We start from the raw sequence: 16,445 nt of genomic DNA, 5'->3' as shown, positions 1-16,445 counted from the left end.
TGACCAGACCTTAAAGAGGAACTCCACACTGACCAGGAACAAAGTGTGGAATGAACTAAAAGAAACAGCTAAGAAATAATGTGGCACTGAAGAGAGTGTGTCTCTGAGCCAGCTGTGGAGTCTGACAGATGGGAACTGACACTTGGCTCTGCCCCTTCTCTAACACTCTCACAGGATCCCACTCAACCTCAGCTCATGTACAAGTAGGGATGGATTCAATCTTGCAGTAGGTAGAAGGACTGGAAGACATTATGTAGAAGCAAAACACATAGTAGGAACTCAATGGACAATAGCTGGTCTAAATAATAGTGATAGAATTTAGAATTAGAATAAGCGAAGGTAATGAGTACGCTAGTGATTACCTAGAAATCAGCCAAGGTGTAATTAATTTAGCAGAACATCAAACTAAAAATAAATGAAACAATTGGCAATTTGAATGCTGAGTGGATATTTCATAATATTAGACATTACTCATTTTTCTGATGATGATGGTCTTGTGGATCTGTGTTTTTAATAAGCTCTTATTTCTTAGCAATACATATTGTAATATTTATAGATGAAATGATGTGATATTTGAAGCTTGCTTCAAAATAATAAAGGACAAGATGTGAGTATATAGATGAAATAAAAATAGTCATAAGTTGATCATTGTTGAAGCTAGATAATGGGTGCATGAGGGTTCTGAAACTCTTCTCCCTGCTATCACCAAGAATTGGGTCTTTTTGTAAAGAAAAGTTAAAAAATAAGTGATACACATTGGCAGGAAGGTAAATATCAAAGAACTTTTCAAGGGAGGTTTTTGGCAACTGGTAAGGCATACTTAAATATGCTGAACCCCTATGTCACACCATCTACAAAATGAACTCAAACTGGATCAGAGACTAAATGTAAAAGCAAAACTATAAAACTCTTAGAAGAAACCATGGGCATAAGTCTTTGTGACCTTCAGTGAGGCAGATTTGTTAGATATAATACCAAAAGTACAAGCAACAAAAAGAAAACAATAAGAACCAGATGTTATAAGAATTAAAACTTTTGTGCTTCACAAGATACTATCAAGAAAATGAAAAGAGGAGAAAATACTTGCAAAGCATATATCTAATGTGAGAATTGAATTCAAAATATGCAAAGATTTCCGACAACTATACAATAAAAAGAAAAAATAACCCAATCAAAAAATGGGCAAACACTTTAAACATTTCGCCTAAGAAGGTATACAGTCAATAAGAACATGAAAAGATGTCCAATGTTATTAGTCATTAGTGAAATGCAAGTCAAAACCACAATGAGATACTATTTCACACAGTCACAATAAGATGTCTTTTATCAAAAGGATGGATAATAACAAGTGTTGGTGAGGATGTGGAGAAATTGGAATCCTTACACTTTGCTGGTAAGAATGTAAAATGGAACAGCCACTTTGAAAACAGTTTGCCAGTATCCTCAAAAAGTTAAACATATAGTTACCATATGAACCAAATAATCCCACTTCTAGGTATATACCCAGGAGAACAGAAAAAGTTAAATCCACACAATATGTACCTGAATGTCAATAGCAGCATTATTTATAATAGCCAAAGAAATGGAAACATCCCAATGTCCATCAACTGATGAATATATAAACAAAATGTGCTGCATCCACATAATGGAATAAGATACTCTTTGGAAATAAAAAAAGGAACAAAATATTGAAATGTTAAGTGCTACAACATGGATGAACCTTTGAAACATTATGCTAAGTGAAAGAAACTAGACATTAAAAGGCCACATAGTGTATGATTCCATTTATATGAAATATCCAGAATAGGTAAATCCATAGTGACAGAAAGTAAATCAGTTTTTCCAGGCACAGAAGGGAGAGGTGAAGGAGGGGTAGCTACTAATATGTGTAAGATTCCCTTTTAGGGTGATGAAAATATTCTGAAATTAGATAATAGTGATGGTTGTGCAACTTTTGTGAATTGCTAAAAATCATGGCATTATATAATTTAAAAGAGTGGATTTTAGGGAAGAAAAAGAGACACACGCAAAACATTAAAAACAAACAAACAAACAAACAAACAAACAAACGTGTCTGAATCCTATTACTATATTCCTATACTGAATGAAATTAGGATGTTAAAGAGAAAAAAGAAACCAAAAAGATGCTGGATGGGTCTCCAGCCCTGACCTTTATTAGCAAGTCATTCAACCTCTGTGAACTTCAATGTTCTCAATATGTTAATATCTTCCCCACTAGGTTGGCCATGAGAAATGTATGTTGTGGTCAATAATTACTATTTAATTGCACAATTATTATTACTCTGTACTACAATCAGAAACAGAGAGTAGGTCAATGGATCATAGTTCTGGCCCAGGCATTGGTAATTCTACCCCATATATTTCTAGTATTACACCCCCTAAAATACATATGCCCTGGGAAGTTAACATGGAAGACTACCCCAATCGAAAGCACCCTTGTTTAGGATCATCTCCTAGCTAGTGGCTCTTATTTCCATTCCAGTTCCCCAGGCAACTGGCATGGCTAGAAGACTTGGTTAAAAGATTCATCCTACATACTTTGCAGCTACTGCATATAAAGGGAATCATTTCCTTAGATTTATGAGAAAGAGGAGAAAGTTTGGAACTGTGAAATATGAAGCAAGCTGAAAAGGCTAAGCACGTATTTGTCTATTTTGCTTATAGAGTGAAGTAAAAAGTGGGGAGAGAGCACAGAGGCTATTTCAACCTATGCTGCCAAAAGATATGATGATATGGACAGAAGATAATTAATCAGAGTTGTTTCAGAAAAAAAACACACAAAAGCCAATTAAAAATTAAGCTAAATTTAGAACAATATGATCTATGAGATGTCTAAGCAATGTCCCTGGAGAAACGTAGAATCACACTGTTCTTCTTCTTCTTCTTCTTCTTCTTTTTTTTTTTTTTTTTCCAACACAGGACTTGGGTATAGATCCTATAGAACAATGCTAGTTTACCTTTGTGAGAAGGCCTGATGGTGTTGATTCTGTATTTGCTTCTTCTGGTCGTGTGGGCCCAGACTAAGGGTGGCATTTAATTTTTTTAGGGGCAGTTATTCAGATTCCTGCCCCAATGTGAAAATCCAGTGGCATTTGGCTTGTCTTAGCCCATGGTCAACACCTACGGGGATGGGGCCACTTTATGTCAAACTCCATGCAGGGCCCAACACACTGTTGGCCCTAAAATTTGTACCATTCATTTTCTCCCAAGGAGTATAATGATTCTCAACAATAATAAGCAAGTAATTCAATCTAACTGTGGAGAAGGCCAGTGTAAATTATGAAGAGCTCAAATTACAGAGTCCTTCAGTGAGAACACTGGGTGTTCTTCTTTTGTCTATTGTTTTTAAGTTCCAACAGTAAATTGGACTAAATAAAGCATTGTTTGGTAGAGGTGTTTGGGAAATGCGTTTTAATGAATTGACAAGAATTATGTATAATTGCCATCATTGTTTAAACGTAAATGGTATTTCAAAGTAATTAAAACATTTTATTTTAATAGTTTAAATGCTGCTCCTGAAATATTGTTTACATTATTTGCTCAACAAACATTTTTTTTCCCATCAATAAAATAAACTTTAAAATCCTGCAAAGATAGATAGGAGACCTAATCTTTTGCCCTTGTATTTGAAAAAATACTAAGTTTTTATATTGAATAATGCAATTTTATAGTTTGTAGAGTTATCTTGAATTTTTCTAGAGAATTTACACCATGACCATCACTCCTTGTTCAAGGTATACATCCATCATGGTTAGTTTTATCAATGCAATGAATTCATAAGACAGGAGAGGATAGAGAAAGACCCTGGGGCAGGGATTTTGATCCCTGTGTTCCATTCCCAGCCCCTTGATGAACCAAATGTGAATCTCCAGGCAGGGCTTTTAAAGCTTCAGACTCCACTCACATCACCTGCATAATAGGGAGATTTTACTAGATGCATGGTATTGTTTCTCCTGACTTACCTATAAGTTCCCTGTTGTAAAAATACTTTAAAATGACTCAAGCATCCCTAAGACTCTTCCAGGGGTAGAATCTATAATGCTGCCATTATAGATTGGACCTTAGCGCAATGCATGGGCTAAGGAATTGGAAGTGGAAAGATTAGTGCGTCCCTCGATATCGGGCTGATATGACAGAGATGAAAGTCCACCTCTCTCAGGGTTCAGCTGGCCCCAGCCAAGGAGAGTGTGTTGCACTGTTACTATCCATCCTGTTCAGTTGCACTGCCAGTGTCCACACACAGTGAAAATGGCTATATGCAATTATGCTGAGGGGCTACACAGAGTCTTTACACAGAGCAAAATTGAAGAAGGTAAGAGATCACTTAAGGAGTGTCTAAGGGCATGACTTGATCATGGCTTATAGGTATTGCAATACAGCATGGGGGTAAAACAGAGGCGTCTACTGTACCTTTTTTACAAAAGGGTCCTTCATATGGTGAATTGGTGCAATCACAGAAGTACCCACTGTACTTCTCCACACACTTGCCCCCATTGTGGCAGATGCTACCATAAGTGCTGCAATGACCTGGGCATCCAGGCCGGACTCCAGATGTGACCTTTGCCCTCTCTTCCAGGTCCAATTTCTGCCCATTCAAGTGTAAGGAGCGTATGCATCCTAGAAAGCCTTTTTGTCTTGATGATGTTCCCCCTACACAGTGAAAAATAAAAAGAAAAAAAAAGTAAGATATCATACAGTTCAATTCTTTTAGGTTTAATATTGACACTGGTAACTGTTAAGCACTATTCTGTTGTCATGCTGTGTTGAGCTTTTCCATTACAGTTTCCAGTGAGAATTAGGAATTCAAACAGCATGTGCAAAATGCATGTCTTTCCAGGCAAGGAACCTCCTCACCCCTAACTCCAAACAACAACAACAACAAACAAAAAAACAAAATAAAACAAAAACAAAAAAACAATGGAGTGTCTAGGTGTCTCAGTTGGTTGAGTGTCCGACTTGGTTTCCGCTCAGGTCATGATCTCAGCGCCCTGGGATTGAGCCCCATGTCTGGCTCCATGCTCAGCAGGGAGTCAGCTTGAGAATTCTCTTCCTCTGCCCCTCCCTCTGCTCTCTCTTTCAAATAAATAAATAAATCTTTGAGGAGGAAGGGAGGAAAGATGGAAGGAAGGAAGGAAGGAAGGAAGGAAGGAAGGAAGGAAGGAAGGAAGGAAGGAAGGGAGGGAGGGAGGAAGGGAGAAAGAAAAGATTATATTTCACATGGAATCCTATAGTTAACAATGTTTAAGACAGAAACTACAGATTGCCATGTTTCTTGCAAATGAAATAAAATGTGTCATGACATAGTCTATAGCAGACTTTTGTCTGAAGTAGAATACTCAAGCAGGATTGTCCCTTCTGATGGTATTGGAAGCAAGCTGTTAGGCACACCAATTTAGAAAACTGCAACAAGTTTTCATTGCTCATGCAGTGCATGAGCACTGTCCACGCTGCCAGGCTGACCGATGCCAGGAATGTTTAGGTTACCTAACTCATTTCTTTAACTTACTGCTTTGTTTCTTGTCTAACGTCTATATTCCTGGTCTGAGATGACACATTTAGAATTCTCATCTGTATCCACCTTGGTGGGAATATATTTTTATCTGGTCATTTGCTAGACCAAGATTTAATAGAGCTGTAGGGCTAGAAATGAATGAGGTTCAGAAACGAGAGTCGATAGATACAGAAAATAAGTGACAAGTCTGTCCTGCCCCTGTTGTTCTTGTCTCTGTTAGTATACTTTGTAGATCTTGAACACCTGAGGGTGCCCTCCATTTATTCCTGTGTGTGGACTTGAGCCCGCACTGTCTAAATTGGTGGTGGGCAGGCTTTAGGACAGACAGACATGGAGTCATACTCCATGTCACTAGCTGATTAGCCATGTTGACCACTAATCACCTCAGCCTTTGCTACTTGATCTGTAAATTAAGAATAATTTTGTTTAGTGTGTTTACAGTAAAGCTTAGTGAAGACCATGGAATACAGTACATACTCAATCATTATTCTTTGCTATGCCCTCTCCTGAGCCCTTAAAATAACTCAGACAAGTAGGTTGTTTATATATGTACATTACATATATATATATATATATATATATATATAGAGAGAGAGAGAGAGAGAGAGAGATCTTAGCACTTATCTCCAAATTATTATTTGGAAGGCAAATTTGTCCTTTTGGATTAAAGAACAGGATTCTAACCCAACTTTCTGCTGCAGGGACATCCTGAAGTTTTCAGAGAGATTCATAACGCTTGTTACAAATTATTCAAGAATGGTGTAGATTCAAAGTGACAGAGGATTTTGTTACCATTGGAAATCCAGGACTCTACTAGCCTAAACCTCTGATATCAGAAAAATGTGCACTGAGAGACAAAGGCCAGGAAATTAAGCTAAATCCCATCAGCAGGTATTTGTTTGGTGCTCGGAATTATGGAAGATCCCAGAGAAGATATGAGTCCAGCTTGCCTTTAAAGACACAAACTCTAGCCCAGATTCAACAGTGTGGGCTCAAGTCCACACACAGGAATAAATGGAAGGCACCCTCAGGTGTTCAAGATCTACAAAGTATACTAACAGAGACAAGAACAACAGGGGCAGGACAGACTTGTCACTTATTTTCTGTATCTATCGACTCTCGTTTCTGAACCTCATTCATTTCTAGCCCTACAGCTCTATTAAATCTTGGTCTAGCAAATGACCAGATAAAAATATATTCCCACCAAGGTGGATACAGATGAGAATTCTAAATGTGTCATCTCAGACCAGGAATATAGACGTTAGACAAGAAACAAAGCAGTAAGTTAAAGAAATGAGTTAGGTAACCTAAACATTCCTGGCATCAGTCAGCCTGGCAGCGTGGACAAGGAAATAATGGAAATGGGTTTGATGGGAGTATAGAATGGGGTTGAGGGAGTATTGCGACTTCCCTGAATCACACAAGGTCTACAGACACATAAATATGGGGATGGCAGTCACCGGCTGCATCCACAGACAGACATAACACTCCAAAACATCTTTTAATCTGAAATAATGCTGAAACTCTACTGTATTTTCAGGTCTGATAAGTGATATTCAAAAAGGCCAGGAGGTCAAACCCAAATTGCATTCTCCTGTCTATCTCAATTTTAGTGAGTAAATCTCCTTTTAACCACAAGATAAATCAATTATAAATACAAGCAGATCATAAAGGAAGGCTCATTATTTCTTTCCCAGAGATTGTGCAGAATAAAGAAGGGAGGATTTATGTAATCAAATATTTTGTCATTCCATACCCCCTCCCCCGCCTTATTTTGCAGTCACTCCCTGCGGTAGATTTGAATAACTCTTCATATATCTTGTTAGTGGCATTTTTCTTCTAGCAGAGGTTGAGAATGCAAGATCTATTGCACATTTTCTCATGTGTGACTTTGTCAACAAGTTTATAAATGGAGATGAAAGTGGCTGGGGTCGTTTCTCTGGCAGAAATGCACTCTGAGTTTTGAGACATACAGAGTATGGAGAGAATGATCCAAAACAAGAGGATTACTTCACTCTGAGATGCTGACAAAACACGTGACACAAAGAACTATGAACTAAATTGCACAATGAACTAAATTTCAGTTTTCACTTGACTGCTTTACATTCTTTACAAAGGATAAAATCTAGAGGTCACGCTCCTTTTTTTCTTTATGGAGAAGTAATAGGTAGACTAAGAATAGAATATTTCCAGAGAGATGTTCCTCGCCTACACACTCACACCCAGTCAGGCTGTTGGTGCTCTCCATTTCCTGATGTTACCTGCTTTCTGTAGAGTTTCGTTGCAGGTGTGAATCTTCTATGAACCTTGAATACTCTACAGAGATGCAGCCACAGTCTTCCTTCCCCCTTCTCGCTCAACAGTACTTTCTCCCCAAAAAAGCGCCTTTGGATTTGCTCTTCCAGATATCTCTGATTCCATCTGCTTCTTCTTCTTCTTCTCCTTCCTCTTCCTCTTCCTTTTTTTTTCCAGTGTAGTTAACATACAGTGTCATCTGTTTCTTTATACACCTAGATCCATGGTCCTAGTACAATCTTCCTTACCTCAACTTGATTCCCAACAACCTTCTAATTGATCTGTCTACACTCAGTCCTGACTTTTCTCATCCATTTACCACTTTGCAATCAGGAAGATCAACCAAATTTGAAAATTTGATTCTGCCATTCCTATTTAATGCTCTTCAGAGACTACTGATTTTCCTCATGATCAAGTTCAAATTCCATCACACAGATGATACAGTATGAAAGATCTGGCCACCACTTACCTCTTCAGCTTCCTCCTCCCACATTCCCTTCTCTGACTTCAGTGCACCAGGACTTCGGAACTACTAGTGGCTCCCCAGTCCCTTCTAGTCTGTCTTGACCAGACTTGGATCTCTTCATGCACTTTGCATTTATGTGGTATGTTATCTTCCCTATGAATTTTACAGCTCACAGTACTCTATCCCTGTGATTACAAACACATACACCTGCACTCATATATACACATCCCTTCCCAACATATCTTCTGCCTCCCAGTATTTATTTTAATTAGTTACCAATTTTATTTTAAATGAGAAATATTTTAAAATTCTAATAAATCTTTGAAATAATCAAATCTGTTAATCACAAACCTGCTTTCCTGCATAGCAAAGCTCAGCTGCAGCTCTTTTAAGGTAGAGTCAGTTATTTTAAGATGGGGAATCCAATCCCCACTTGGCCACATTCTCCACCAGAACCACTTCATTCATTCATATTGCCTTTCTGGCCCTTGTAGGTATTTGGTTTTTCAACTGCTACTCTAAGATACTTTATTCTTCACTTGTATGCATCTTGTCTAGAATTCACTAAAACATTGGAGGAAGAAGAACAACAACAAAACTCTAGCATCATCCTTAAAGCAGCTAATAGTCATGTTTTTGAGCCTTTCATTTAATCTGAAAGCTGACAGAGAATCAAAACAATGCTTCTAATTTTTCTTAAAAAAATACATTTCAAACATACTTGTATGCTAGAAACTTTATCATTAACTCACTGAATACCCAAAAGGAAAAGAATGTATTCTTCATATTATTTGCATGACCTAGTTGAGGAAACATAGTGCCAGAGAGATTGCTTTGGCCAGAGTCAAGAATCAAACAGATTTTATATGGCAGAGTCAGGTGTTAACTGTGATCTCTTGACCTTCAAAGCCTGCATACCTTGAAAACTCTAAAACCCTAAAATGAATGATTTGATTAGACAATGAGTCAGTACTGTAACTAAGTGATCCTTCTACCTTCTTACCCTTATCTCTAACATGGTTTCTTTCAGCAAGTAATATACATGCATGCATTTATTCTCTTGAGTTTGACCTCACTCTTCGATAACTATCACCATTAGTTGGCTGGCCTAGCTAGAAGCAATTCTACATGAGACACTACAGTTGGCCCTTGGTATCTAGCATGTTCATTATGATGATGTTTCCTTTGACTGAGTATGAATCAACTCATAAAAATGTCACTATCATCATTCTAAGCCTGTCTTAGAAAACCTCCATGTCTCAGGTTCACAAATGCTCATCACTTTCAGAGGAATATCAATGTTTTTGTGGTTCTTGGCACCAACTGCAAAAGCCTCTATTTCTCTCCTGGGTGCTTGCTTCTTTCCTTCACATGCTCAAGCAAAATTCCTTTGTTGAGAACTCCTGATAAAACATTGAATGTGCCAGTTTGGACTCCAGACTCGCAAAAATAATAACTTTCCTTTTTTCTATCTTTCTTCCTTTCGTGCTTGGTTTTTTGACCTTGAAGTTGGAGCAGCTGTTTTGTATATGAATTACAATAGCCAACTGAACTACAGGTGAATTACCACCGAGATTCCAAATTCTAAAGTTGCAGCAGATTTAGCATATACATGATGAATAAATATAAATACACTAACCATCAGTTATCTTCTGCTTTTATCCCACCCCTCCAACTGACAGAGTCTTGGTACCAGAAGGAAATCCTAGTGGAAACTTTAATTCTAAAACATGATTTTCTTAAGAACAAAGCATGCATCTGGTTGAATTTGGCCAGATATAGTGATTTCTTGCTCATAATCCAATAAACACACATCATTTAATAATACAGGTGACACTGATTAGATGTTTAAAAAGTAAAATAATGATGCAACAGTCAATTTGAACTAAGAACTTACTTCTTAAAAAGTCTTTCCAAGCACTGTGTTTCAGAGACACTTTCTGATTTAATCCTCACTATAAACTGTGGAACCTTGGGGTGCCTGGGTGTCTCAGTGGGTTAAGCTTCTGCCTTCTGCTCAGGTCATGATCCCAGGGTCCTGGGATCCAGCCCTGCATCAGACTCCCTGCTCAGTGAGGAGTCTGCTTCTCCCTCTTCCTCTGCCCCTCCTCCAGCTTGTTCTCTCTCACTCACTGTCTCTCAAATAAATACATAAAATCTTAAAAATAAATAAATAAATTGCAGAACCTCAAATAAAACACTAATCCTCCTCAAAAAAATTGAGAAAGAGATTGTTAATTTAGGATCACTTAACAGCAGATTGAAAGTATTTCCTATTTGGTGGAAATGAATGCTGTGAAAAACTTCTCAAGAATAATTCAGCATTATGTATCAAGGAGCATGAAAATATCATTGGCCTTATTCTACCTTTATAAAGAAATTTCCCAAAATGGAGCTGAGGGCATTGAGTACACCCAAAAATAATTAATTTTGCTCATACATAGTCATTACAAATACTTCATTATGTACACAAATAGTGTAATTGTCTACCTAGAAAATCCTCCCAAAACAATAATGACAAATTATCACAATTCAAATAAAAGGATATGGGGCACCTGGGTGGCTCAGTCGGTTAAGTGTCTGCCTTTGACTCATGTCACGATCCCAGGGTTCTGGGATTGAGCCCTGCATCCGGCTCCTTGCTCAGTGGGGAGTCTGTTTCTCCCTCTCCCTCTGCCCCTTTCCCTGTTCATACTCTCGCTCTCTCTGAAATAAATAACATCTTTTAAAAAATAAATTTATTCATTAAATAAAATAAAGGTATAAGAATGTGGATAGATATAAGTATTAGCATACAAAATCAATCATGGTCCTATATAACAACAATAACCAACGGGAAAATGGAATAGCTAGGAAAAAGTCCTATTTAATAACAAAAGCAGCAAAACACCTAGAAGTTAACAAGATGTGCATATATGAAGGAAACAATACAATTTTACCTTCCCTCCTAAAGAATACCTGAAGAAGTAAAATATGTTTCTGTATGATCCAGTAATGTATAGCTAATTTCTTTAACATGATAAAATCCAATCAATAGCCCCCCAAAATTATTTTCATAGAACATGAAAAGCCAATTCCATAAGAAGGGAAAATGATTGAGAATAGTTAATACAGTGTTAAAAAAAAAAGTGAGATGTGCACAGGGGCAAAACTTGTCCTATTCAGTATCAAAATATACCTTGTAAGTGTGATGCTGGTGCAGTACTTGGGAAAAACAAAATTATTTAAATAAAACAGAAACCAGAAATTCCTGGGTTTTGTTTTTGTTTCTGTTTTTGCTTTTTAGTAAGCTCTACACCCAGCGTGGGGTTGGAACTCATGACCCTAAGATCAAGAGTTGCATGCTCTACCAACTGAGCCAGCCAAGCACTCCAAGGATCCAGACATTTCTAAGAAATCCAGAAATAGACTCTTTATATAGAGAGATTTTTTTTTTTTACATTATGATATACATTGGAGCTCTAAGTAACTAGGAAAAAGAAGAACCATGAAATAAATGGAGATGGGAAACTATGATTTTGAAAAACAAATAAAATCACAATCCTACCTCAGAACCTTAAACAAATTCCAGGTGCATTAAAGACATAAAACAAACATAGCAACAAAATAGGCAAAAGCTGAAAATATTAGGTTAAACACTATATAGCAGTTTTAATACGCTATTTGTATTGACATGCTATGGTTTCCATGATGTATTTGAGGTAAAAAAAAAAAAGGCAAACAAAAACAAATAAAAAGTGAAAAAGCTGTGGCATAATACATATGAATATATCGTTTATGTAAATATATCTACAAATAATAATATTGTACAGTATTTCCTAAGGGTACCTAAATGTATGTAAGAACTTGAACAATGCCTAGAAAATCTCATATGGCGCTAATATTGGTTGTCTCTAATAAGGGTACTTGGAGGGCGCCTGGGTGGCTCAGTTGGTTAAGCGACTGCGTTCAGCTCAGGTCATGATCCTGGAGTCCTGGGATCGAGTCCCGCATTGGGCTCCCTGCTCGGTGAGGAGCCTGTTTCTCCCTCTGACCCTCCCCTCTCTCATGTACTCTCTCTCTCTCATTCTCTCTCTCTCAAATAAATAAATCTTTAAAAAAAAAAAAAGAAGGGTTTAAGGGTACTTGGAGGTATTCATGACTAATTTTCATTGAACGTGTATTTGTATATTGATTGTACAATTTTAAATAAATCTTTTCATTTATTATGTATATTGTGTATAATGCTGTCGGTCTCCTTTTTCTAAAAGTCATTTTAGAAATAACTTGTTATATCAAGTTTCAAATGAAACTCCTTGCTATAGAATTGTGTATATCTCTAAAAGCCATTTATTAATCCATGTGGTATTTGGATATTAAGGAATACCTTTGACAGCATCAGCATGTTTGTGTCTGGTGTGTGGGTCAGGGTGTATAGGAGGTAATTATCTTGATACTTGGGTTTTCTGCAAAGAGGCTTGCTTTTTTTGTTGTTTTGTTTTCAAAACTACTGGCCCAAAACAAACATTTTCTTTCTTTTTAAAGAATGGTGGCAGGGCACAACATTTTGCCCAGAGTGCTAAATATGCATTCCGTGGAAATCCACATTTGGTAATTATTTACAATTCAGGAGGAGGGGAAAGAAACAAGCAAGGACTTGAATTGTGGGTCTGTTTTTGTTGCTAATGTGGAGCCATAGGGAATAGAGCCCACTGTAGTTCAAGGTGGTTGATTGTTGCTTTGCATATCGTTTGGAGGTACCCCTGAAAGAATATCAAGATGATGGGGTAGAAAAGTTCCCATAATCCTAATTATGGGTTTAGAAAAACCAAGAGAGTCATTTTGACACAAGGATCATCTCCCATCTTGCAAAGATGAGTGCCAACTCGTGCCTCATTGTGCTCCCTTCTACCAAAGTTTTTGAAGATGAAAAATCAGTATCAAAACAGTTTTAAAGAAAAGTTACAAAGGCTCCTGTGAAAGAGGAGAGATTATTGCCCTTCTTTCAGGAGCAACTGGATGAGAAATACCATATGAGCCCAGGTCATTACTAGAATCAGCTGGGGCACATACATTCTTCACAGCTGCTGCCTGGCCAAGTTATTGTTCTATTAGCATCAATGTCTAGATTTCCCATATACCTGGGCCCCTGACAATCACGGGCTAGTTTTCTCCAGCATGGCCCTACTGAGAACAGATAGTGTCCCAGAAGCTAAAGCGCAGACTCATTCAAAGGAGATAAAGTAAAAGTTCTATAATTATAAGCTTTAGGAATTTTCCCTAATATTTCCCCTGGCCCAGAGTGATTTTATGGGTGATACCAGCACACCCTAAAATATATTTTTTTAAAAAGGCTGCAATTCACTAAACAGGATGTAGCATTGGCAGGTCAGGGGCAACCAGTTCTCACTGTCCAATCTTTTAACATTCACACCACACTTTGATGCATTTCTGCAGCAATCACTTTGGAGCTCTTTGTTACTCCAAACTTCTTTTGGGGAAGTGATGGCTGCAGTGTGACTAGGGACACACCATCAAATGGGAGAAGCAATTCTCTCGTCAGGAAAAAAAAACAAAAAAACCCAAAAACCAAAAAAAAACCCTGAAACTTGAAATAAAGCAAAAAACATGGATGACATTTACCCAGTAGAGATGCAAATAATTTCTTTCCAGTAAAGCAGATAACTCCGAAGATGGCCTGTTGAACAACACTTTCATGTGGAGTAGTCCAGAAACAGCCTCCAGGTTAAACTTGAGAGCCACACCTCTTTAGCCCTGCTCACACCCTTTGGATACGCACTTCCATACCATATCCTAAGGGACCTGGCTTAAAACCTCTCCCCATTCAAAGCCTGTACTTCTTAAATAGCGAATGGATCTTACTCATCTTCATGCTCTTGTTACCTATCCTAGGGCTGATAACACAAAATACATTCAGAAAATATTTGTTAAATGAATTGTGTCCAAAAAAAATAGTGAGAGAAGAGAAGAAAGACACAGTGGCAAATGGAGGGACAGGATCAGAGACCTTTCAGTGTTTTCTCCCCAATCTGGCAAAATGGTGCATAATCTGTTATGAAGAACTTATTGGTCCTTAGGGTTATTTGGATAGGGAAAGAAGAGAGGATAAGGCGATACTTGAAAGAACAAAAAATAAACTTTGCTTAAAAAATTACTTCAATTAAAACAAAAACTGAAAATTATTCCAATTAAAAAATACAAAAACAAAAACTGGTTTGGCTTTTTGCTGCTGCCTTACTGGCAGCATGGGCTAAGAGAAAGGCAGTCGCTGAAGGTCATGATTACTTAGGTGTTTCCACAAATGGGTGTTGGCTGTGGACTGCTTTCAGTTTATTTCATAAAACTTAGAGTATCATTGAATCATCAAATGGAGGACTGGCCTGGGCACCTTCTCTGATCTGACAGGATTTTCCATAAATAAGCCCCTCTTCACCCACCAGAGCACAGGGAAAACAAGAGCAACCTCAAAGAGAATCCAGTGGCAATACCTCGGAGCAAGCTTGTACGTACCACATAACAATTTGGAAATGGGGTTTTGAAAATCCCTTTCCCTTTGAAAGCTAGCTGCTAAGACAACGGCAGTTGTAAAGTTCCCTTTTATAAAGGCCTTACCTCAGCTTTTGAGGCATTCACACATCAGATACACTACCATGTGGGGACAATTTTGCTGATTTGTGCAAAGAGGGGATAAAATCCAGTGTACGGCAGGATTCCTCCCCTGGGAGCTATAGCACTAATTGAATGTGTCCTTTAAATGTCAAATCTCATAAATTTCCAGTCAAAGCAGTGTCTCCTTATCCCCCCGGGGAGGGGGCACAAATAATTTCCCATTTAAAATGATATTTTGCTTGCAACTCCTATTTAATAACCCTTGACAGAGAATTCCAAGTAGAAGGAAAAAAAATGTTCATTTAATCTTTTCCACTGACTTATGAAGTATTGATTATTAAGCCCAGTGGGCAGATGGAATAACTGAGGCTCAGAAAAGGTAAATGACTTAAACTAAAGTCAATTTTAAAAGGGCCAGCATTTGGAACTTTGCATTCAATCACTTTCAGGAATTGATGATACATTTACTGAATTCAAAATGTATCAGAGAACCTGCAGCAGGCATAAGGATGTAAAGATAAACTAGGCACTATGTATGTCCACAAAGAAACCACTAGAGGGGAGAGAGACAATAACCAGATCATTATAATCTGGTGTGATGGGTATGATCACAGGTAGAGGGGTGGAGTGGGAGTAGAAAAAACCCATGAGAGCTATACCTCCTTGGGCCAAAATGGCCAAACCTTTATACCTTTGATTCAAATGGTCATTGTGGACACCCTAGCGAAGGATGTGACTTTTTCCAGGTGTTTCTCTGCAGCTGAGGCAGTCCCTGAAGGGTAGACACATGAAGACTAACTGCCAACAGCCTTCCCCTGGCAGGGCAACAAGTCCTTCTTGAAGAGGGACCTGAGCAGCACATTCCCATATCTACCATGGGTTCCTAAGCCTCTCTCTACACCATAAGTAGATCCTGAGACAACCCTCACCATTTAACCTGGTGCATGGATGATGGAGGAAGTTGGATCTAAATGTGGCACTTCTCACCTCTTCTACAAAATTGCCTTCCCCTACACAAGTGATTTTGAAGCCAAATCCCTTCCTTCTTGGATCAGAAGAAACTCGGTAACGACATGCGAACTGAGTGTAAATCTGCCAGTAACACTTTGCAGAGGATTGCGATTACGTTTTCTTCCCCTCCATCACTCTGCTCAAGGGCTTTCTCACCTCCCTCTCTGAATCCTCAGTTATGTCGACAAAGCCTTGGAGAAATTGAAACAGGCTCACCAGGCTGCAGGTAGAGTCCCAGCATCCGCATGCATTGCTGGGTCTGCTTTTATCCAACCCAGATTTTCCCTGATTGTTAATGCTCAATGGCATCTTGGCTTTGGAAAAACACATAAACAACTTCTCACCTCCCTTCTGTCCCTTAGATCAGGTCCTTGAACATCCAGGGAGCACTGATTTTATTTTCCCATAATGGTCTGGATTTACTTTCTTTTTTTTTATGATTATCACCCCAGCTCCACGTAAATGACACTGCCCTATTTTTTCTTTTTTTTACCGAGTTATAAATTTTGATGGCTGCCAGTGCCAGAGGAA

At 38.2% G+C, this 16,445-nt stretch overlaps 1 protein-coding gene across 2 annotated transcripts in view; it reads right to left on the bottom strand.

The window, feature by feature from the left end:
• Positions 1-16,445, bottom strand: part of CNTNAP5 (contactin associated protein family member 5) — an 855,278-nt gene that overhangs the window by 104,159 nt on the left and 734,674 nt on the right. For both annotated transcript variants that reach the window (XM_028101360.1, XM_028101361.1), the window contains exon 18: positions 4,432-4,671. In XM_028101360.1, the coding sequence (XP_027957161.1) occupies positions 4,432-4,671 (240 nt within the window). The remainder of the gene's footprint in view (positions 1-4,431; positions 4,672-16,445) is intronic.

This window comes from Eumetopias jubatus, unplaced genomic scaffold, assembly GCF_037043125.1.
Source record: "Eumetopias jubatus isolate StellerSeaLion01/CBP00866 unplaced genomic scaffold, mEumJub1_p1.0 scaffold_3, whole genome shotgun sequence".
Taxonomy (NCBI): domain Eukaryota; kingdom Metazoa; phylum Chordata; class Mammalia; order Carnivora; family Otariidae; genus Eumetopias; species Eumetopias jubatus.
This window is presented reverse-complemented; position numbering and strand designations above follow the sequence as displayed.